The following is a 21,748-nucleotide window of genomic DNA, read 5'->3' as shown; positions in this document are numbered from 1 at the left end:
TGAAAAAAAAGCCCAGTAAACTGCCATTATTTGCTGGTTTCCCAAAGAAATGGGGCTTACATGACTGCGCTGTGCTCCCCGCTGGTCCCCACCACCAACCGCTGTCCCCTGGAGCCCTCCCGGTCCCCGCAGCCGCACCGGAGGTGATGCTGTGCTGAGCTCCCAGCGAGGGGATGCAGACGGATCCTGGTGCCTTTGGGCCTGGGGTGGAGAGGGCAGGGCTGACGGGCGGCAGCTCTGCACACCTCAGCTGGTTTGGTTTTATTTTGCCAAAGACTGTCACTTCCCACCCCCTCCCCTTAATTGCACAGAGAGAACGAGCTCCCCAAAAAGCTGCTTAAGTGGTTCCCTTTGGGGGCCCTGTCCTGCCTCCCCCAGCTTTGGGAGCTCCCCGGCCCCCATGGGGCATCACCAGCTGCCCAAGAGCCCTCGCCTCGGGATAAGTCTGTCCCCGCAGTCCCAGGGGACACCCTCGTTCGTCCCCGGCCCGGGGCAGGACCTGGAAAGCCCTCGTTTGGCCCCAGGGGCCAGGAAGGCAGCAGCTGTGGGACCCCCCAGGGCGCTGGGCCGTGGGGGACGGATGTGGGGTTTTTAGGGGGCTTCAGGTGCCCCAGCTGGGGGGGATGCAGCGCTGGAGGGGTCACAGGAGCGATGGCATCCTCCAGCGAAATGGCTGCTCGGGCTCCCGTGACGCCTGCTCAGCCTGTTAACCCTTCTTGTCCCACTGCTCTCTCTGCCCGGAGGCTGGGGCCGTCCTGGTCCGTGGCCGGCAGCGGGGAGCCCCTGCCGCGGCCCACCCGTGCAGACCCCACAGCACCGAGGTGCCCGAGGAGCTTTTCCCAAGGGGGTTCCGTGAAGGCAGGACCATAATGCTTGTCCCTGGTCTGGCACCGGCACCAGCCCCCGGTGCTGTTAGACCGAAGGGTCCTGGGGTTGGGGTGAGCATGCAAGGGGGGGGCTCCCAAGCCCGTACATCCCCACACATGGGTCTCCCATCCACCTCTGGCCAGGATGGGGGTCTTGGTGCTGGTAGCTGGGTGCTCCCCTCCCCACAGCACGCACTCACCCCGTGGCCCGGACTGCGGGCCCTCTGGCGTCACCGGGTGCTCGCTGACAGAAGTGGGGTCCCAGGAGCACAGCCCAAGGGCAGGGGGAGAGACACCCCCTTCTCCAGCCCCGACCTGCCACCTGCGGGGCTGTGGCCCTGGGGTGCCAGCATGCGGTGCCCAGCTCAGCGGGGCAGCCCGTCGGCTTTGGGCTCGGGGCACCCGCTGGGCTCAGTGCTGGGGCTGATGCTGGGGCCGCAGCCAGGGCTCGGTGCTGATACTGGTACTGGTGCTAGTGCCAATGCTGACGCCGACACCATTGCCGATGCCAATACTGGTGCCAGGGCTTGGTGCTGGTACTAGCGCCGGTGCCAACACTGGTCCCCATGCTGATACTGGTGCCAGTGCTCAGTGCTGATGCCAGTGCCGATACCAGTGCTGATGTCGGTCCTGACACTGGTGCTGATGGCAGTTACGGTGCCAGGGCTCAGTGCTAGTTTCGATACCAGTACCAGGGCTCGGTGCTGAGACCGGTGCCGATACCCATGCCAGTGCTAATACCAGTGCTGACACCAGTGCCAGGGCTTGGGGCCAGTGCTGGTGCTGATACCGGGGCTCGGTGCTGGTGCCGGTGCCAGTACCAGGGCTCAGTGCCGGTGCTGGTGCCCATACCGGGGCTCGGTGCCGGTGCCGACCCCGGGGCACAGTGCTGGTGCCGGTGCCGATACCGGGGCTCGGGGCTGGTGCCGCGGCCGGTGCCGACCCCGGGCTCGGTGCCGGGGCTGCCGGTGCCGGTAGGCGGCAGTGCTCCGCGCTCGGCGCCGCTCCCCCCCCCCGCCCGCTGCCGCCAAGCCCGGAGGAGGCGGATGCAATTCCCCGGCTGCCCCTGGCTCCTCGGCGGGGCGGCGGGGCCCGGCCCGCAGCGCGCAGGCACCGACAGCGGCCCCGGCACCGGCCCCGGCACCGGCCCCGGCCCCGCCGCGGCGGCGGGCGGCAGCGCGGCCCCGCTCCGCTCCGCGCTCTCCCCGCCGCGGCCCGGTCCCAGCCGCCGGGGCCCGGCCCAGCACCGCGGGGCCATGGCCGAGTGGGCGCCCGCCCAGGTAAGCGCGGCCCGGCCGGCTCCGCGGGGAGGGGGGGTGGGCACCGGCACCGGGACCCGCACCGGGAGCCGCCCCGCGCGCCCGCTCCCCGCCGCCGCCCCGCGCCGGCCCCTGCGCCCCGGACGGGACCCCCCCGACGGGCCCCTCCCGCGGCGCTCCCGGCCCGCCGAGCCCCCCGCGCCCTCCGGCCCCGGGCTGCCCCCGGGGACCCGCCCCGGGATGTCCCCGTGCCCCCGGGATGCGCCGGTGCCCCCGGGATGTCCCTGTGCCCCGATATGCTCCGCACCTCTGACCCGGGAGGTCCCCCTGTGTCCCCATGATGTCCCCGAGCACCTCTGACCCGGGATGCTCCGGTACCCCCGGGATGCTCCAGTACCCCCGGGATGCACCGCCCCTCTGGCCCGGGAGGTCTCCGTGTGTCCCCATGATGTCCCTGAGCACCTCTGACCCGGGATGTCCCCATGCCCCCGGGATGTCCCCATGCCCCCAGGATGCTCCGGTGCCCCCAGGATGTCCCCATGTCCCCGGGATGCTCTGCACCTCTGACCCGGGAGGTCCCCCTGTATCCTCACGATGTCCCCGGGCATCTCTGACCCAGGATGCCCCAGTGCCCCCGGGATGCTCCCTGCAGGCTCCAGCCCTGGGATGACCCCAGGCACGTCTGACCCGGGATGTCCCCGTGCCCCCGGGATGCTCAGCACCTCTGATGCAGAATGTCCCCAAGATGCTCCGCACCTCTGACCCGGGAGGTCCCCCTGTGTCCCCATGATGTCCCCGAGCACCTCTGACCCGGGATGCTCCGGTACCCCCGGGATGCTCCAGTACCCCCGGGATGCGCCGCCCCTCTGGCCTGGGAGCTCTCTGTGTGTCCCCATGATGTCCCCGGGCACCTCTGACCCAGGATGTCCCCATGCCCCCGGGATGTCCCCATGCCCCCAGGATGCTCCGGTGCCCCCGGGATGTCCCCATGTCCCCGGGATGCTCTGCACCTCTGACCCGGGAGGTCCCCCTGTATCCTCACAATGTCCCCGGGCATCTCTGACCCAGGATGCCCCAGTGCCCCCGGGATGCTCCCTGCAGGCTCCAGCCCTGGGATGACCCCAGGCACGTCTGACCCGGGATGTCCCCGTGCCCCCGGGATGCTCAGCACCTCTGATGCAGAATGTCCCCAAGATGCTCAGTACCTCTGACCCAGGATGTCCCCATGTGTCCCCGGGATGTCCCCGGGCACCTCTGACCCAGGATGCCCATGTTTCCCCAGGGCATCCCCAGGATGTCCCCCAGCACCCCTGGCCCAGGCTGCCCCATGCCCCCAGCTGCTCCCAGCCCACCCGGCCCCATCCTGCTCCCGCAGGGGTTCCTGCCTGGGCAGGGAAGCCCCCGCAGCAGCGGGGGCATGGGGTGCCAGGGAGGTGGTGGCTGCCCTGTGGGTCTGGCGGCTGCCCACGCAGCACGGTGACCCGCCCGGCGCTGGCCAGTGTCCCGTGGGGACTCTGCAGCTGCCACGGCTGCACTGCAATCCCTCCCCACCCCGCCAAGAGGGACACATCGCACCCAGCGGGGCTGGTGGGCCCTCCTTTTGGCTGCCCCTCACCGCCCCCTCAGGCCCATCTGCCCTGTCCCCTTCTAGAGCTCACACCAGGCCCCAGCACCTCCTTCCTCGTTTGGGCAGCACCGACCGCTCCAGGGGCCAAATCCTGTCCGGCCAAGTCGTTAGCAGAGGGTGGGCACGGTGGCGGCCGTCGGGCAGGTCCCCAGCGGTGCCCAGGGCTGGCAGGACCCTTCCCACAGCCCGGACAGGCAGGGCTGCCGGCTTTGGCTACGTGGGTGGCTGTAGGGGTCCCCGGCAGGGTGCTGGGGGCGGCGGTGGGCAGCAGTGGCCAGAAGTCCCCAAATCAGGGGAAGTGGTGCCTGCCGCGGGGCCGGGGCTCTGCACGTGACCCGGGGGGGTGACCGTGGGCCCCCTCCCACCCATGTCCTCCCCACGGCCCAGGTGCAGGAGTGGAACATGGAGGCCCCCCACCTGATGCCGCTGCAGCCGCCGCTGCTGCCGGAGCGGGCGCACGTGCGGGAGGCGCAGCTCCACTCCGCCGAGGCCTCCCTCTGGACCGTGGTGGCCACGGTGCAGGCGATGGAGAGGAAGATCGACCTCCTCGCCACCCGCCTGCTCAGCCTGGAGGGTCGGTCCGGCACGGCCGAGAAGAAGCTCCTGGACTGCGAGAAGACGGCCATGGAGTTCGGGAACCAGCTGGAGAGCAAGTGGGCCGTGCTGGGCACCCTCATCCAGGAGTACGGGCTGCTCCAGCGGCGCCTGGAGAATGTGGAGAACCTCCTGAAGAACAGGAACTTCTGGGTGCTGCGGCTGCCTCCCGGTCCCCGGGGCGAGGTCCCCAAGGTAACGGTTCCCGGGGGGCTGCGGGCCGGGCAGGGGGACCCTGGGCTCCCCTGCGAGCGGGCGCTGCTGAGCTGCCGGGGGCTTGTCCCTGCAGGTGCCGGTGACGTTTGTTGACATTGCCGTCTACTTCTCGGCAGAGGAGTGGAAGAATTTGGAGGAGTGGCAGAAAGAGCTGTACAATAACCTGGTGAAGGAGAACTATGAGTCTTTGATCTCCCTGGGTAAACATCCCTTTTCGCCCCTTTCCCAGCAGGGTGGGGTGATGGCTGAGTCTCCCCAGAGGGTCCCAGGTGTGGGTGCCCTGGTGCCCTGGGAGCGGTGGGTTGCGGCACACGCTGTGGCCCCAGGGCCTCCTGTTTTGGGGAGACCCCTCTGCGGCTCGTGGTGTGTGCGTGGAGACAGGATGAGGTGTTGTGCCGTGCCACGCTGGTGCTGCTGCATGGGGCAGCCCTTGGTGCCTGGCCCTGGGGAGCTAGAGCGGGTCCGAGCCCCGCAAAAGCGATGGCCTGAGTGTTTGCGCTGCACAGGCCTCCGGCACAGACGTCTTGCCAAATTCCGCCAGGAGAGATGCCAGGGCCTGGCAGCCCTGTGTGCCCCCCGAGTGTCCCCCCATCTCTCGGCGACGGGGAGGGTCGGGCGGGCACAGCCCTGCCGCCGGTGCCAGCTGCGCTGTCTCCCCGTGCAGACGGTGCCCTCTCCAGAAGCGAGGCGCAGCCCCGCACCGAGCGCGGGGAGGGACCCTGCGTCCCCGAGCAGAGGGAGCTGGAGCAGAGGGAGCTGCCACAAGACACCTGCGCAGGTGAGGCAGTGCCGGGTCCCCCCACATCCCCACCACCTCCCACCTTGTGTTTCCCCACCCTGCTGCTTGCCCTGGGGATGTCCCTGCTCCTTCCCCGCCAGTCCAGGCCCCACAGGGAGCTGGAGCCCCACTGCATGACGGGGGGCCACCACGAGTGACCCTGGAAAATCCCCCATGACTGATGTACCAGGGCTCTTAGGCATCCATTGCTGGGGGAGCCATGCATCCCCACTGCCACCACGTCATGTCAGAGCCCGTGGGCTGTCCCAGTCACCCATCCCCAAGGGCTGTCCTAAGGTGACCCATCCCCACATCTTCCCGGGGGTGTTCGATGCCCCATAACTGCTGTGGGACGGGGATGTCCCATGTGGCCGGAGTCCGGGGGTCCCACACCCAAAAGCGTGTTGGCCACGGGTCACGTTGTGCGGCCCCAGCCTGGCACCAGCCAAGTCTCTCCTTGCGCACAGAGTCGCTGATCTCCACCTCCGACATCCTGTCCCGGATCAAGCAGGAGGTGGCCTTCGTGGGGGAGCAGCAGTTCACGGAGGAGCGGGGAATGCCGGCGGACCCCTGCGCAGGTGAGCCCGGGGCTGTGCCGTGCACCCACCGGCTGCCCAACGCCAGCAGCAGCCGCTGCCTTTTGGAGTTGCTGCCTCCCCGAGCCTGCCTGGTGCAGGATGCGGCCCCGCTCGGCTGAGTCCCCATCCCTGTCCCCGTCCTTCCCTGCAGGCGCGGACGCCCTGATCACGGCGCATGACTTCTTGTCGTGGATCAAGCAGGAGGAAGAGCCCTGCGTCCGCGAGCCCTGGGAGCTGCCAGAGAGGGAGATGCTGACGGGTCCCGGTCCCGGTGAGTGATGCTGAGCCCGGCCCCGTGGGGCTGGGATGGGGCTGGGGGTGAAGCACCCACCCAGGCTGGGCTGGGGCTCAGGGGCATCGCCGGTGTCGCTGGCAGCACTGACCAGAGCCTTTCCCTCCCCTGCAGCCAGCGAGGGGCTGCTGGTGAAGACAGAGGAGCGGTGCCCCCACGCTGAGCCCCCCGAGGAGGTGGGTTTGCCGGGCGGCTCTGGGGAGCTGCTCTTCCCCGGCACAGGCTTCGGGAGCCCCGAGGGACAGGCGGCGGCGGCGGCGGCGGCGGCGGCTCTGCCGGCACAGCACAGACTGGGCAAAGCCCCAGGCTCAGAGCCGGGGCCGGGGGCTGAGGCGGTGGGTGTCCCCACCGCGACGCCAGGACCCGCTGAGGAGCGGCCGCACGGCTGCGCCGAGTGCGGGAAGAGCTTCAGCGGGAAGAAGAGCCTGCGGATCCACCAGCGGAGCCACGCGGCCGAGCGCCCCTACCCCTGCGCCGAGTGCGGCAAGAGCTTCAACTGCCACTCGGGGCTGGTGCGGCACCAGATGATCCACCGCGGCGAGCGGCCCTACAAGTGCGCCGAGTGCGGCAAGTGCTACAGCCGCAAGGAGCACCTGCAGAACCACCAGCGGCTGCACACGGGCGAGCGGCCCTTCGCCTGCACCGCCTGCGGCAAGAGCTTCATCCGCAAGCAGAACCTGCTCAAGCACCAGCGCATCCACACCGGCGAGCGGCCCTACCAGTGCCTGGCCTGCGGCCGCAGCTTCCGCTACAAGGAGTCCCTCAAGGATCACCAGCGGGTCCACGGGGCCGAGGCGGGTCCCCCTCCGCTTCCCCCCGCCGGCATCATGCCCCCCGGGGACTAGGGGCCGCCCCACCGCGGACTGACGCCCCCCGGGATGGGGGCAGGCTCCAGCCACGCAGCTTCCTACCAAATACAGGCGCCTGGCTGGGGTGGGGGGCACGGGGAGCCCCTCGGGGGGCCATGCCCCTGCAGGTCCCCCCCCACCCGGGCCGGCCCCTGCCACGGATGGACGCTCTTCGGCCCCCACCGCTCCCCTTACCAGACAATCTCGCTGCACAGGATGGGGAGCAGCCCCCCACTGCGTCCCCCCGCCGCCACCCCCCCCGCCTGCCGCTCTGCTCCTCAGCTCCCGCTGCTTATTTTTACTGCCCCCGCCCCGCGCCGTCCCGCTCTGTACAGTGCTTGGGGTGTAGTTTTGTATGGACAATGCGATACAGAATAAAGTCGTGCTGGGCTGCAGCGCCTTTGCCCCCTGCCCCGGCCCCACAGGGTCCCCCATTTCCCCTAGGGTCCTGCAACCACACTCCTGCCCCATCCCCACGGTTCTGCACCCAGGAAGGCAGCAGCCGCGCCTGCAACCTTGGGGATGGGGACGTGGCGGGGGGAAGCATAGCACAGCACGGGGCAGGGTCGCCAGCGGTCCCAGTGTCAACGGCTGCAGCGGCCTTGTGTGGGCTGGGCTGTGCAGAGACCACCACCACCAGAGCAGGGGGTGGCTGCACCCATGGGTGAATCCCTGCAGGGGGAGGGAAGGGCAGGCAATGCTGCTCCGGGGCAGTGCGGGGTCGCGGGTCTCCCCAGGCAGCGGCACCCCCTGACCCAGCAGGGACCCCTCCCCCGCCAACCCCTGTGAAACCCTTTCTAGGCTCTCTGATTCCCAACATATCTATCTCATTTTTCCTGCCTTTCCCCAAAACTGGTGGGCAGCAGGCTGTGGCCATGCCCTCCCCACGGCACAGACCCCGTGCCTACCTCCCTGCACCCCCTACCCCCTTCTGCAAATCATTTCCCCAATGAATAAAACACAACCGGCCAGCAATGCCCAGCTAACACTGGCAGCAGCGGTACAGGCAGTGCTCCCAAACCGCCTGCCTTCATTTAAGCTGACTGACAGACTGACACCCCCACCCCCAGCTCCTGCCCACCGTCGCTGAACTGGTCCCAGATCCCTCCTACCCTTGAGTTGAGTCTAGAAGTTATTTATGCACAGTTTTAACCACAGCCATGGAAAGCCGTGTCCTCTTCTCCAGGCACGATGGCAGGGCCCCCGAGCTGGGTGTCACCGTCCCCGCGAGGGAGCCGGTGACCCTGGGAGGCCCCGAGCGATGCCGGTGACCCAGCAAGTGCTGTGGCTCGTGTAGCTTTGCTCCACTGCTGGTGCTGGTGGTGCTGCCCTGCTGCCCCCGGCCCAGGGTGGCTGCACCCACCTGCCCGGGTGGCAAAGGAGCTGACACCAAGCAGGGGCATGGCCGTGGGACCCTCCGTGCTGCAGCCGGGGCGGGGGGGCATCAGCCCAGGGTGGGCTTTTTAGCTGTGTTGTCATCCCAGTGTGGGCTGCAGCCCGAGGAGGAGGCAGGGTGTGCGGGGCTGGAGCTCCCTGGGGAGCTTGGACACTGCCTGGGGACACCCACATGCTGCCCAAGGGGCCTCGCACGCTGCCTGGGGACCCTACCCACTGCGTGGGGCCCTGCACGCTCCCTGGGGACTCCACACGCTTCCCGGAGGATCACACCTGCTGTCCCTGAGCTGTCCCACCGCTCCACAACCACGCAGGCAGCCGAGACCCCGGGTGCTGGGCTCCCCAAGATGAGTGGGGTGAAGTTTGGTGCTGAGTCTGGGGTCGTTCGCCCCATGGGCTTGCCCCTGTGCTGGGCTGTGTCGGGGCAAGCCCATGGGGCGAACAACCCTGTATTGCAGCACAGCACCCAGCCGGGCAGGCTGCGTCACGGGGGGGCTGCCCACACAAACCCCCCCCAGCCGGCTCAGGGCAGGCCAGCGCGGCAGCGTGTCGGCACCACCGGGGATTTCAGCAGGGAGGAACCACGGGCAAGCGGTGAATTAGCAGCATGACACAGCAGCCGAGCAGCGTTGGCGCAAGCGAGCAGGGACCCGGGGTGGCAGAGGAGGCTCGGGGACTTCCCTGAGGCTACACGGGGAGCCGGGAGGGGACAGGACCCCCGCCGGCGCTGCAGGGAGGCAGGGCAGGGGTGTGGGGGTCTCCCCACGGGCAGCAGCTGCTCGCATGGCTGTGGGTGGACTGGGGAGGAGGATGTGGGGAGCACATGGTCCCCTCCAGCCCTGCAAGGGGCTGCCTTTGTAAGGGGAGGATTAACCCTGCCACCCCGGTGAGCGCCATGGCGGGCAGCGCTGCCGGCTCGGCTCGGCACAGCCGGCACCCGGCACAGCTCGGGCCGAGAGGGGAGCCAGCACAGGAAGGTTCGCAGCGGGCAGTAGGTCCCGCTCGCCCGGGACCCCCTTCCCCGCGCCACCCCAGCACCGAGTCCACACACAGAGACAGCTTTTCTGTTTTTTGGGGATGTTGTTTTTTTTTTAACAGAAGTTCATGGTTATATGCAAATTAGGTCATTAAATGATTTGCATAAAATGTTCGCACATCAGCGACTAAGTGTTCCTAACTCCCCACCCCCCGAAAGGTAGTAATCCTACTCAACTAGCGCTGTCACACGGCCCCGCTGACACCTGCGCACGCCTCCCCGCCACGCGCCCCGCTCGCCCACGCGCGCCCGGCCGGCCCCGCACGCCCCGGGCTGCCCACGCAGGGCCGCGGGCACGGGCAGGCCTCCGGGCCGCTCGCACGCCTTACACGCGCTTGCGTATCGCCGCCTCCCCTCCCCGGGCACGCGTGTGTGCCCGCCGTGCTCCCAGCGTGCGCAGCGCCGGCCGCCCGCGCCCTCCCCCCCACCCCCCCCCGCGTACCTTCCCCGTGCCGGCGGGGGCTCGGGCGTGCCGGCGGGGTGGGTGCCAACCTCGCTGGCGGCCGCACGCTTGCGTACATCTCCTTGCGAGCCAGGCGGCTCCCACAGGCGGCTCCCACGCACATCCACGCACGCCGTTCCCCCCACGCACGCCGTTCCCCCCACGCGCACGCCCCTCTGTCCGTGGCCGGGCACCCACCGCGTGGCCAGAGCCCCGCGCGCAGGCACCGGGGAGGGCCGCAGGCACACCAGGTCCTTCGCGGGACAGCGTCCCCGCCCGTCCCTAGCTGTTGGTGAGGAAGAGCCGTCTGTGTCTGGAGGCAGAGCCACGCGGCCGGCCCCGACGCCGGCCCCGGCCCCGGTTTCCAAAGGGGCTTCGGCTGGGCACGGCGGTCTCTCCCCAGCTGGTGGTCCCGGCCTGTGGCTCGGGGAAGCTGGGCTCGGCTTTGGGCTGCTCGAGGAGCGGGCTGGGGTCCGGCCGGGGCTCTGCCGGCGGCGCCTGGCTCTGCCGGGCGCTGGCCCTCTCCTGGCGCAGGTAGCGCAGCTCGTCGCGGATGTCCGTCAGGACGCCCAGCAGGCGAAACTGGAGCTCGCGGTCGCGGGCCCTCTCCTCGCGCTGGGTGGCCCGCTCCTCCTGCCACATGGCCAGCTCCTGGTGGTACAGCTGGTCCCACTGCTCCTCCAGGTCCAGCAGGTGATGGATGTTAGTCCTCCAGCTCTCCCGGCGGTCCTCCCGCAGGCGGGAGCAGCCCAGGCCACGGGGCGGGCCGGGGGCAGCGGGGGCGTCCCCCGGGGGGGAGGCCGAGGAGGGCAGCGACTCCTCGGTCAGGGCCCCGTGCAGCGGGGAGCGGGCCGGCGGCTCCTCCTCTGCCGTCGGCTTCTCCCAGGTGGGCCCCATCAGTACCCTGGGCAAAGCGCCCATCTCTGGGCCCGGGCCCCCCGCCTGCTCCTCGGGGTGCGAGGAGTCGAGCCCGCGGCCCAAGGGGGGCAGGTCGGACACCCCCTCGTGGCCCCAGTCCGAGTGAGCGTCCACGGGGTTGAGAGGGTCCTCGGGCAGGGAGGTGACGGAGCCCTGGGAGCTGCACCTGCGGATCAGCATGGCCTGGCGGGACAGTTTCATGTCTTCCTCTGCTGACATGGGAGCCTCGGGCCCAGGCTGCATCCCCACGGCCCCACCGTGGCCCCTCTCCACCTCCCGGCCTTCGCGTTCCTCCTCCTCCGACATGGAGGCATAGGAGACCAGGGACTCGTTTCGCAGGGACGGGGAAATGGCTGACATGTCCGGAGTCCGCAGCTCCGGTCCCGACTCGGCTGGAAGAGAAGAAAAGCCCTCCGGTGAACCCCAGCTGCTACCCTGGCCCCCTGCCCCTCCCCGACACACGGACATCCCTGTCACGGCCATCCCTGAGGGATAAAGGAGGCCACCGTGCCCCGTGTGTGCAGCCCTCACCCCTGCCTGCCTCACACGTTCCCCAGTCCCCTGCAGCAAGTCCCCCAGGCTCCTGGCATGACGCAGGGATGGCCATGGCCTTTGCCTTCCCTTGAATTTGCCGCCTTCTCTTGCCACCAGACAACCCCCAGTGGTTACAAAGCTGTGCTCCGGGTTCCCCGTTACGCATCCGCAGCCCTTTGGGACTCTCAAACCAGGAGATGATCTCACGGGCCAGGCAGGCGCAGGGAAGCATCTCTGATCAGGGGATCCCCTGCAGTGCCACCCCCAGCCCCACGCCGAGGGCTGCATCCAGCCCCACCAGCAGCGCAGCGCTGCGCCGGGACCAGCCTCTCAGTGCAAACCACTGCCGCAACCTTTGACCGGCTGCCGTGCTCCCAGCAGATCGCCACCCAGACCCTACACCCTCCCTCCACCACCTAAAGCCCCGCAGCAGCCTGTCCCGCAGCCTTACCCGAGCTGCTCTGTCCTTCCCCTCGGCTGTACTCGCAGATGACGGAGGGGTCGGGGCTCTGCACCGCCAGCCGGGGCACGGCAGAGCCCTCCACGTCAGGCAGGGACGAGGGCTGCCCGTTGGTGTCGATGTAGATGCTGGGGTGGCTCACGCCGGGCTGCAGGTGCATGAAAGACTGCTTGGTCACGCCGGGGAAGAACAGATCTGTGGGACAGAGAGAATTCAGCCTCAGCCGCTGCGATGATGGCACCAGCAGCTCACGTGTGCCCGCAGAAAGGGCTCCCCAGAAGAAGGGTCCCACGGGAATCTGCAGGGGACCAACGCTCCGTGGGGGACACTGTTGCACCGAGGCAAGGCCAGCCCACCGATCGCTCACCCTCACCCCCTGGGACCGTCCTGAACTCGCCCGGCCCTGAGGGAGTTGGCATCCCCTAAATGTCCCCTCCAGCCCAGAGGTTTTCTGCTTTGCAGCAAGACGGGCATCTGATTCAGAGACAACGCGAACCTGAACCAAGTGAAATGAGACCCACACCACCCACCCGTCCCTGCTGAAACCTAACGGGCCGAGCTGAAATCCAAGAGCAGCGGAAGGAGCAGCAGCAACTAGCCCTGGTGTCCCCTGGGGACACAAAGAAGCCAGACACATCCCCTTGGTGGAAATGAAAGGGCAGGGCGGGTATGTGCCTCCTGCCCAGCACCAAAGCCAAGCCAGGGTGTACCCGTGGGCCCAGCTCAGCCCTACTGCAAGACCGATGTTGGGTTTTTCGCCAACATCTCCCCGCTGAGCATCTCTTGGGCATTTGAGCTAAACAGGCGCTACCCTAAGCAGGACCAGCGAGAGGGCTCTGTGCTCTGCGGGAGGCTGAGACACGGGTTTGCTCTGCAGGCGACGGAGGGGTCGAAGGCAAGGCCCCATTGAGAAGGCACGGCCCTGGCCACGCAAGGCACCTGCGTGCAGGATGCTGTGGGAGGATGGTGGGACTCTGCACTGAAGCAGCTGCTCCCGCTCCCTCTGACCTCAGCTAACCGTGGGGGACAGTGGCCCTGAAAGGGACAGGGGAAGTTGAATCCCATCCCGTCTTCTACCAGCTGCCTTTAGGGGGTATTCATCCAGGCCAGGCATTGGATCAAATTAAAGAAAAAAAAAACCCAAAAGACACGCTCCCACAAAGTTTGAGATGTTCTTATTGATCCCAGGGTATTTCCACAGTGGATTTTTAACTCTGGCACACGCAGTTTCCAACCCTGGTGGTTTGCTGCTCGGATACGACAGGACCACGGCCCTGCCAGATGCTGTAATCCCGACACAAACCACGTACGAGAGCAAAACCCCAAAGTCTCCTTCCACGATCAGCGCTGGCTGGCACAGAACGCAAACCTCGGCACACCCCGGCGCTCGGGGGAACTGTGGCCTGGTGATGTGACCAGGCCGGACACCACTTGGAGGGTGCAGGTGGGAACACAGCACAGGGCTCTGTTACTCCCACTCTCCCCAAAGAGCCACCACGACTGACCTGGGTCCAAGATGATTTCAGTCTCCGAGTCGTGGCTGGCCTGAAGGAAGGTGGAAGCCACCATCTTCTCCAGGGGCGTGAGGCGCGGCTTGTGGAGGGGCCCACCAGCGCGGTTCATGGGCAGGTGCTTCTTGGAGGTGATCTTTTTCTTGACGTCCAACCGCAGGTCGCGCCACTTGTGCTTGAGGTCGTCGATGGAGCGTTCGGTGTAGCCCAGGAAGTTGACGCGGCTTTGGATTTGGGTCCAGAGCTGCTTCCGCCGCACAGGGTGAGCCCGCAGGGCTTCAGACCCATACAGGGCGCTGAAATGCCGGACCACATTCCAGACCAGCGTCTCAGTCTCGTCATTGGAGAAGTTGGCCTTCCTCTTCCGGCCAGACGCTGGCATCGCCTGCGAGGCTGCGGCAGAGGTGGAAGGGGCACAATTGAACCTCGGTCCCCACTCCTCTCTGTCAGCTCCTGGGGGGAACATGGGGCTGCGGGAGCCCGAGGGAGCCGCGGAGGAGGGAGCCGAAGCAAGAGCCCCCGAGGCATCCATGGCAGGGGAGGCTTGGGCCGGGGAGGATCTAAAGAGCCGCTTCGGCACACCACGCGGCAGGGGGGCACCTCATCCCCTCGCCCCGGCTCGAGAGCACCTGGGAGGGGAGAAAAGGAAAGGGCAGCGGTGGGTGGCGGCAGCATGGGGTGACGGTGAGGGCCCCCAGCCCTCTCCAACCAGAGGCACCCGGGGGCCCCCAGCCAGCTACCACGGGGGATACAGAGAGGGTCACGGTGCACCCATTGGGACCGTGATGGAGGCCACGGTGAGGGTCACGGCACACACCTCAGGGCCACGGCGAGCACACCTTAGCCATGGCACGTGCTTTGGGGCCATGGCGAGCGCCTCAGGGCCATGTGGAGGGTGACAAGGAGCACCCCAGGGCCAGGCTGAGGGCTGCGGGGAGCACCTCAAGGCCACAGCGAGGGCCTTGCAGCCACATTGACAGCAAGGGCGAGTGCCTCCAGGACACGGCTTTGGCAAGCACCCCAGGGCCACTGCAGGAGCCACAGCAACAACTTCAGGGCCATGGCCATCGCCGCTGGGCCACAGCGAGCACCACAGCAAGCACCACAGCGAGGGACTTGGCCATGGCCAGCACCTCAGGTCCACGGCAAGGGCCTTGATGATGGCAAGCACCTTGGCACTGTGGCAAGGGTCACAGCCACAGTGAATGCACCAGTGCTGCAGCACGGGGCCTTGGGGCCATGGTGAGCATCTCAAGGCCACAGCAAAGACCTTGGCTATGATGCAGGACTTGGCAAGTGTCTCGCCTACGGTGGGACCCTCAGGTTCCCAGTGAGGACCTTGGGGCCACAGTGAGACCCTGAGGGCCCCAGTGAGCATCTCTGGTTCCCAGTGAGGATGCTGGGGCCATGGAGAAGTCCTTGGCCATGGCGAGCACAAGGCCAGAGCAAAGACATTACCGAAAGCCTTGGCCATGGTGAACACCTCAAGCTCCTACTGAGGGTCTTGGAGCCATGGCAAAGACCGTGGCCACGGCAAGTGCTTCAAGGCGATGGTGAAGGTTGTGGTGCACGCCTCAAGCTCCCAGTGAGGGCCTCAGGGCTGTGGTGAAAACCATGGCCATGGCACAAGCCTTGGCCACAGCGAACACCTCAAGCTTTCACAACAGCTTTCAGGGTACAGCAAAGACCAAGACCATGGCAAGTGCTTCAAGGCAATGGCGAAGACCTCGGCAAAGACCTTGGCCATGGCCAACACATCAAGCTCCCGTTGAGTGCCTCAAGACCCTGGCAGAGCCCATGGCCAGGGCACAAGGTCTCAGGCTCGTGGCAAAGCCGCCGGCCACGGTGAGCCCCCGAAGGCCCCGCCGCGAGCCCCGGCGAGGCTCCCCACCGCAGCGCGCCCCGAGCGCCACGGCGCAGCCCTGGGCCCCGCCGACCCCCTCGGCCCCCCAGCACCACGGCAGAGCCCTCAGCCGCCCTCAGCATCTCCGGGCCCCGCTGGGAAGCCACCGGCGGCCGCCTCAAGGCTTTGGCCGAGCGCCTCAGACCCTCGCCCACCCTCCCCACGGTACAACGGCCTCTCCCCCCCCACTTCAGCTGCCCCGGGGATGGGGGGCGGGGGGTAGCCGGTTACCGGCTGCACCCCCAGGGCAGGGCCGGGGCCTTCAGCGGGCGGCTTTTGTTCGCGCTTCCGCCGGGCACCGGGGACAAAGGGGCCGGGGCCGGTGCCTGCCCTGCGGCGGGGTCGGAGGGGGGGCCCGGGGGAGGGGGGGGGGAAGCACCGGCCCCGGCCGCGGGCCTTTCCCCCCCGCACCCCCCAACCCCTCAGCACCCCCCGGGGCAGGGCGGCGGCGCCTACCTGTGCCGGGGACGGGCGTGCGGAGGGAGGGGGGTTGGGGGGAGCGGGGGGGCGGCGGCGGAGGGGCCGGGCTCGGAGGGGGGCTCAGCTCCGGCGGCGGCGGCGGGTAATGGCTCCCGCCTCGGCGGAACTCGCCTTCATTTCCTCCGCCTCCGAGCGGCGCGGCGCGGCGCGGCGCGGGCCCGGCGCGCGCCCGACCGGCCGCCCTTGCGCGCCCCCTGGCGGCGGCGCCGCGCGGCCGCGGAGCGACGCGGCACGGCACGGCGGGGCGGGGGGCGGGAACCACCCCCCCACCCCCGCCGGGGTCACGGTCTGCTCCGGGGGGACCCCTGCACCCCGCCCGGGCTTGTGCGTCCCGGTGGGCGCTTCCCGCCGCGACCCGTCCCTGCACCCCCGGGGGAGCTCCGTGCACACCCGTGACCGTGCAGCCCCCGTGGGGATCCCCGGAGCACCCCGACCCTGCGCCCTCCCCGGGTGCTCCTTGCACCCCACTAACTGTGCGTCCCGGTGGGCGCTTCCCGCCGCGACCCGTCCCTGCACCCCCGGGGGAGCTCCGTGCACACCCGTGACCGTGCAGCCCCCGCGGGGATCCCCGGAGCACCCCGACCCTGCGCCCTCCCCGGGTGCTCCTTGCACCCCACTAACTGTGCGTCCCGGTGGGCGCTTCCCGCCGCGACCCGTCCCTGCAATCCCCTGGGTGCTGCTCGCACACCTGTTACCGTGCATCCCCTGTGCGCAGTACGCTGAGCACCCCTGGGTGCCCCTTGCACCCTCTTCTTTTGCACCCCAATGTCTGCACCTGCGGTACTCACTGCCCTGCACCCCCGTGGGAGCCCTGTGCACCCCCGTGATTGTGCATCCCCATGGGTGCTTACCTGTACACCGCTGGGTGCCCCCTGCACCCCTTTCTTTTGCACCCCAATGTCCCCCCCACGGTACTCATCCCTGTACCCCTGGAGGAGTCCCTTGCAGCCCCATGATTACACGTCCCCATGGGCACCCCCCGTGCATCTTGTCCCTGCACGCCTCCCCCTCGGGTGTCATTTGCACCCCCATGATTGTGCATCCCCATGGGGTTTCCTCTGTGCACCCCATCCCTGCAGCATCCCGATGCCACTTGCACCCCCACAAGTGTGTGTCCCGGTTGCTAGTTCCCTATGCACCCCTGGGTGCCCCTTGCACCCCCTTCCTTTGCACCCCAACACCCCCACCCGCTGTACACACTGCCCCTGCACCCCTGGCAGTGCACAAGCACCCCCGTGAGCACCCCCCCGTGCAGCCTGTGCCTGCACCCCCTGCGCACTGCTTGCACCCTCTGATTGTTCCGGTGGGCACTTTCCTGTGCACATGGGGTGCCCCTCGCACCCCCGTCCTTTGCACCTCGATGCTCCCCTCCCAAAGTACTCACTGACCCTGCACCCCCTGGGGAGCCTTGTACCCCCGAGATTGTGCATCCCCGGTGGGCACGTCCCTCTGCGCCCCGTCCCTGCACCCCCAGGATGCCCCTTGCACCCTGTGCCCATGTGCACCGACAGGCACCACTCGGTGCAGCCTGCCCTGTGCACCCCCCAGGAGCACCCACTCCCACGTTCACTCTGGCAGACACCCGGGTGCCCCCTGCACCCCTGGGGGTGCCCTGGCACCCCCCGCACCCAGACAGACATGTCCCGGGGCACCCTGCCCACGCAGCCCTAAGGGTGCTCCTTTCACTCTGTCCCATGCACCCCGATGGTGCTCAGTGCCTCACGCACCCCCAGGGGTGCCCCTTGCACCCTCTGCCCCGTGCACCCCGATGGGCACCCTGTGCATCCCACCCTGTGCGCCCCTACAGGCAACCCCCGGCCAAAGTTACCCAGCACCCCAACAGATCCCTGGGTGCACCCTGGCCCATGAGATGGGTGCCCCTTGTACCCCCTGCCCCCTTCGCTGTGTCCCAGTGGGCACCCTGATGGGCACCCCCCACCCTCGACACCCCAACAAGCACCTCTTCTGAGTCCCTCCCAGGTGTGTCCCAACAGGCACCTCCTGCCCAAACCCCCCAGTGCCCCCACCAGGCGCTGCTGTGGGGACACGCCGGTCCCTGCCGCGGGCTATGGCCCAACCCGGTGGCCTCCAGCTGCCCCTGGTTCCCCGTGCACACGCAGGGGGTCGTCCCTGTGCCCCATCCCGCCTCGGTCGGTGCAGCAGGGGATGGCAGCGGTCACCATGCCAAGGACAGGGTGCCCAGGGGGGCTGTGCAGGGGACCCCGGGGGTTGGCGGCCAGGTCCCCGCTGCCCGTGGGTGCTGCCCATGGCCCTGGGACCCAGGTGGGGATGGCAAGCATTGGGGTGCTGCAGGGACCCAGGAGCGGCCACGGTGTCCCCAGGCCGGGGGGTTCGTGTCCCCAAGCCAGGGTGAGGGAGGGGGAGTTTTGGGGTGGCCCCGCTGCCCCCCTGGCAGTCCCGGCTGGGCTCTGCCCAGCTCACAGTGGCGCTGGATGTGCTGTTAAAATATTACAATCACTACCCGTGCTGTGCTTTGCTGAATTCTGCCTTTTTAATGCCTGTTGCAAACCTCCGGGCACCGCGTGGTGACAGCAGGCGGTGGCACCCCATCCCCCTGAACCCCCGTGGGGAGAAGCCACTGCCCCTGGCACAGCGAGAGCCCAGCACCACCCTGTCCCCCCTCCCCCAGCAAACACAACTACCCCACTCAGGGCAAATCCCCCCTGGAGGCAGCTCCACAACTGCTCCCACTGGCTGCAGAAGCCGCCCCCTGGGAGAAGGCTTCAGCAGTGGGTTTGTGACCCCGGCACTGCCACCGCCAGCCCCTGGCGCTGCCCCGATGGGTGACATCCAAAGCACGGTGGCTCTGCAGCCCCCGGGCACAGCATTCCCCGCCGGGCACCCGCTTTGCCCCTGAGCCACACAGACCCACAGCAAACCCCACGGCACAACTCAGCTGGCACTGCCGCAGGAGGCGGTGGCCAGGCCAGTCTGGTGACGGCCCCAGTGAGTGCCAGTCCCCGTCATGGGCACGAACGGGTCTGGGCACATGTCGGCCACTCTGCTCACTGCCTGGGAGGGGTGTCCCCGATGAGGGCTCGCCTGACACTGGCTGACACCATGTACACTGCATCCTCCAGGTCGTAGAAAGCCTGGAAGAGGTCCGGCGAGGTGGCCCGGCACTCCAGGTACCGCCGCAGCATGGCCAGGCTCCCCCAGACCTCCCGCTCCGAGGGGCAGGGCTGCACTGCCGCCGACTCTTCCGCGTCCTCACCCTCTGCTGTCCCCTCGTCCCCATCCGCCTCCGCTGTCTCCCCGTCGTGCTCCAGCTCCTCGTCTGTCAACGCACGGCGCTCCAGCTGCTCCTGGCTGAGCGGGCCGGGCGGCAGGGTGAGGGCCGGGGCCTCGGTGCCGGCGTCGGGGCTGACACCGGTGGCACGGAAGCAGCTGGCGATGAGCCCCGGGCGCACGTCACCCCAGGCTTGCACCAGCATGTGCAGGGCATCTAGGAGGGTCGGCTGCCCTGCGCCACGCTCCGCCGTCAGCCACCTCAGCAACCGGCGCTGGTAGTGGCCCTTGAGGTCGCCGGTGATGCCGCGGTCCAGGGGCTGGGCCAGGGAGGTGGCCGGTGGGACGAAGACCATCCTGACATTGGAAAGCTGGAGGTAGGGGTGCACCTCGTGCTTGGCGAGGAGGAGGAGGACACTCTTCCCCTGCTGCCGCATCCCCTCGTTGAACTCCTGCAGCCATTCGGTGAAGATGCTGGCGGTCACGCCGGCCAGGCTGCCGGCGCGGTAGCTCCAGGGCATCTGCCCTAGGTTGATGCCCTGCAGGCAGCGGGGCTGGGGGCTGTCCCCCACCACCCGCAGCGGGGCTTTCTCTGAGCCATCGGCGTTGGCGCAGAGCAGCAGCGTCAGCCGGTCGCCGGCACTCTCACCCTTGCTGGGAGAGCTGGCCGGGAGGAAGACTCCCGTCTCCCCGCAGGCGTAGATCTCAGAGGGCGCGTAGCTGCGGAGGAGGCCAGGCAGCACCACGCCGGCCCAGTGCTCGGCTGTGGGCTGCTCTGCGTCCCCTTTCTCTGCTGGTGGCTTCTTGAAGGCAAGGTTATGGCGTGCCCCGAATCGAGCCAGCCAGCCACCGCTGGGCTCCGGGTCAGGCCGGCCCAGCGCCTCAGCGAGGTGTTTGGCCTTGAGCTGGAGGAGCGGGCCACTGACGGGCAGGTCGGCAGCGCGGGCACCCTCCACCCAGCGCAGCAGGGCGGCCTCGAGGGCCACGTCCTTCCCCTCCCGCTTGCGTTTGCGCTCGGGGTCGCCATTGCGGTGCCACTCGCTCAGGATCCGCTCCTTGTTCTTGATGATGCGGCAGATCTGGGGCTGCGACACCCCGAAGCGCTTGGCCAGCTCGCTCTGCGACACCTTGGGGCCCTCCAGCATCTCCAGCACCCGCACCTTCTCCGTCAGTGACAGCTCCTTCCGTTCCTTCCGGGGTGCCGCCGTCCCCTCTGCCATCCCTGGGGAGCGTCCGGCACAGGGGGCCGGGCGGCAGGGGCTGCCCGCAGCAGGGGACCCGGCCCCCAGCCCCGCCGGCTCGGTGAAGCCTCTTACGCAGCGGCCGCAGGCGTAGGCACGCTCCCCGCCGTGCGCCAGCCGGTGCCGCACCAGGTCCGGTTTCTGCCCGAAGCCTCGGCCACACTCAGCACACTCGAGCGGCGGCTCCCCAGCCCGGCAGCGGCGGCTCTCGAAGGCAGGCAGCGGCGGGATGAAACCCCCGTTACCGGCACCGGGATTTGGCTCCGGCTCGGGGACGCCGCAGTAACTGCAGCCCCGCTCCCGCAGCGGGACAGGGAAGTCGCCGGCGCCAGCGCGGCGGGTTGGGGGGGATCCGGGCGGCAGGGACACCCCCTCCTCGCTCTTCACCTCCTTCCCCAACCAGTCTCCTGCGGAGACAGGGGCACGTTGGGGAGCGACCCCCTCACCGGGAATGGTGTGGGGTTGACCCCTCCGGTTTGGCAGGATTCGGCCCATCGCCCACTCCCACCCGGCCCCCCATGTCCCGCTCACCCTGGGAGGGGCCGGCGGGTGCCGCGCGTGGCCGGGGGCTCCGGTGCTCCCCGTAGGGCCCCGCCGCCTCCTCCCCTCGCTCCACCTCGGCCAGGATGTCGGGTTTGGTGACGGCGTAACCTGTCACGGAGACAAGAGGAGGGACAGCCGGTGATGCCACCGGTGATGCCGCCACACGGCACTGCGGTGGCCGGTCGTGACAGGCCTGGGCTGCTGTTCCTCTGCCACAGCTCCCCCGTGGGGACGGGGACACCGGCAGTCCGGCGGTGACACCGGAGCCGCCCTGCAGCCGCCTGCTCCCGCCACCCACCGGGGCCGGTGCCAAGGTGCCACCGGCCTCCCTCACGGCCAGGCCGTGACCGGCAACGCCAGCGCCGGTGCCGGGCGGGACCCGCGTGCCTCACCCAGGGCAACGGGGCGCTCGCGGTCCTCCTTCATGGCACCGTCACCGTGCCGGTTCCTCGGGGGGACGCGGCAGCTGCTCCCGGTGCTGCTCCCGGTGGCGCCTCGCCTACGGGAGGGATGGTGGCGGTTGAACGATGGGCCGTACCGGTATGACGGCGCACGGCCGGCCGCTTGGCAACGACCCCGGCGGCGCGGGCAGGGGGACCGGGCACCAGCGGGGCCACCGGGGGCCGCCCGTGGAAAGCGGCCGGGGACGGGCCCGCCGAGCCCCGGTGGGCCGCGGCGACGCGCCGGTGCCGTACCTGAGCCGGGCCCCGTCCCCTCCCGTCTGATAGGGCCCGACTGGGCCCGGTGCGGCCCCGTCCCCGCCCGGCGCGTCCCCGCTGCCGGTGGCGGGAGCGCGCGCGTCGGCACACCCGCGCCCGCCACGCCCCTCCCACTCTACCCACCCATTGGCCCGCCGGCTAGCGGGCGCCGCGAGGACTGGCCGAACCGCCGCCCAATCAGCGCCAGGTCGGGGGACGCGGCGGCGGCGGCTCCTCCTCCTCCTCCCCGCTGCGCTTGCTCGGTCCGCCCAGCCGCTAG

At 69.1% G+C, this 21,748-nt stretch overlaps 3 protein-coding genes across 3 annotated transcripts; 1 reads left to right on the top strand and 2 right to left on the bottom strand.

The window, feature by feature from the left end:
- Nucleotides 1-1,886: 1,886 nt before the first annotated feature.
- LOC135312160 (zinc finger protein 282-like) lies at nucleotides 1,887-7,453 on the top strand. The gene is made up of 7 exons (XM_064445251.1): nucleotides 1,887-2,146; nucleotides 4,140-4,541; nucleotides 4,636-4,762; nucleotides 5,227-5,340; nucleotides 5,808-5,918; nucleotides 6,070-6,189; nucleotides 6,325-7,453. Exons 1-7 carry the CDS (start codon nucleotides 1,913-1,915, stop codon nucleotides 7,053-7,055), a joined length of 1,839 nt encoding a protein of 612 aa, XP_064301321.1. The 5' UTR covers nucleotides 1,887-1,912; the 3' UTR covers nucleotides 7,056-7,453.
- A 2,060-nt stretch (nucleotides 7,454-9,513) lies between these two features.
- Nucleotides 9,514-15,919, bottom strand: LOC135312165 (uncharacterized). The gene is made up of 4 exons (XM_064445261.1): nucleotides 15,714-15,919; nucleotides 13,349-13,747; nucleotides 11,835-12,038; nucleotides 9,514-11,241 (listed from the first exon to the last, which is right to left on the bottom strand). Exons 2-4 carry the CDS (start codon nucleotides 13,734-13,736, stop codon nucleotides 10,214-10,216), a joined length of 1,620 nt encoding a protein of 539 aa, XP_064301331.1. The 5' UTR covers nucleotides 13,737-13,747; nucleotides 15,714-15,919; the 3' UTR covers nucleotides 9,514-10,213.
- A 2,315-nt stretch (nucleotides 15,920-18,234) lies between these two features.
- On the bottom strand, nucleotides 18,235-21,556 carry LOC135312158 (tigger transposable element-derived protein 3-like). Its single transcript, XM_064445249.1, has 4 exons — nucleotides 21,466-21,556; nucleotides 21,163-21,269; nucleotides 20,759-20,878; nucleotides 18,235-20,634 (listed from the first exon to the last, which is right to left on the bottom strand). The coding sequence occupies exons 2-4, from the start codon at nucleotides 21,194-21,196 to the stop codon at nucleotides 18,764-18,766; spliced, it is 2,025 nt and encodes a 674-aa protein (XP_064301319.1). The 5' UTR covers nucleotides 21,197-21,269; nucleotides 21,466-21,556; the 3' UTR covers nucleotides 18,235-18,763.
- Nucleotides 21,557-21,748: the final 192 nt, after the last annotated feature.

This window comes from Phalacrocorax carbo, chromosome 2 (genome assembly GCF_963921805.1).
Source record: "Phalacrocorax carbo chromosome 2, bPhaCar2.1, whole genome shotgun sequence".
Lineage (NCBI taxonomy): Eukaryota > Metazoa > Chordata > Aves > Suliformes > Phalacrocoracidae > Phalacrocorax > Phalacrocorax carbo.
The sequence above is the reverse complement of the archived record's forward strand: the minus strand, read 5'-3'. Positions and strand labels throughout refer to the sequence as shown.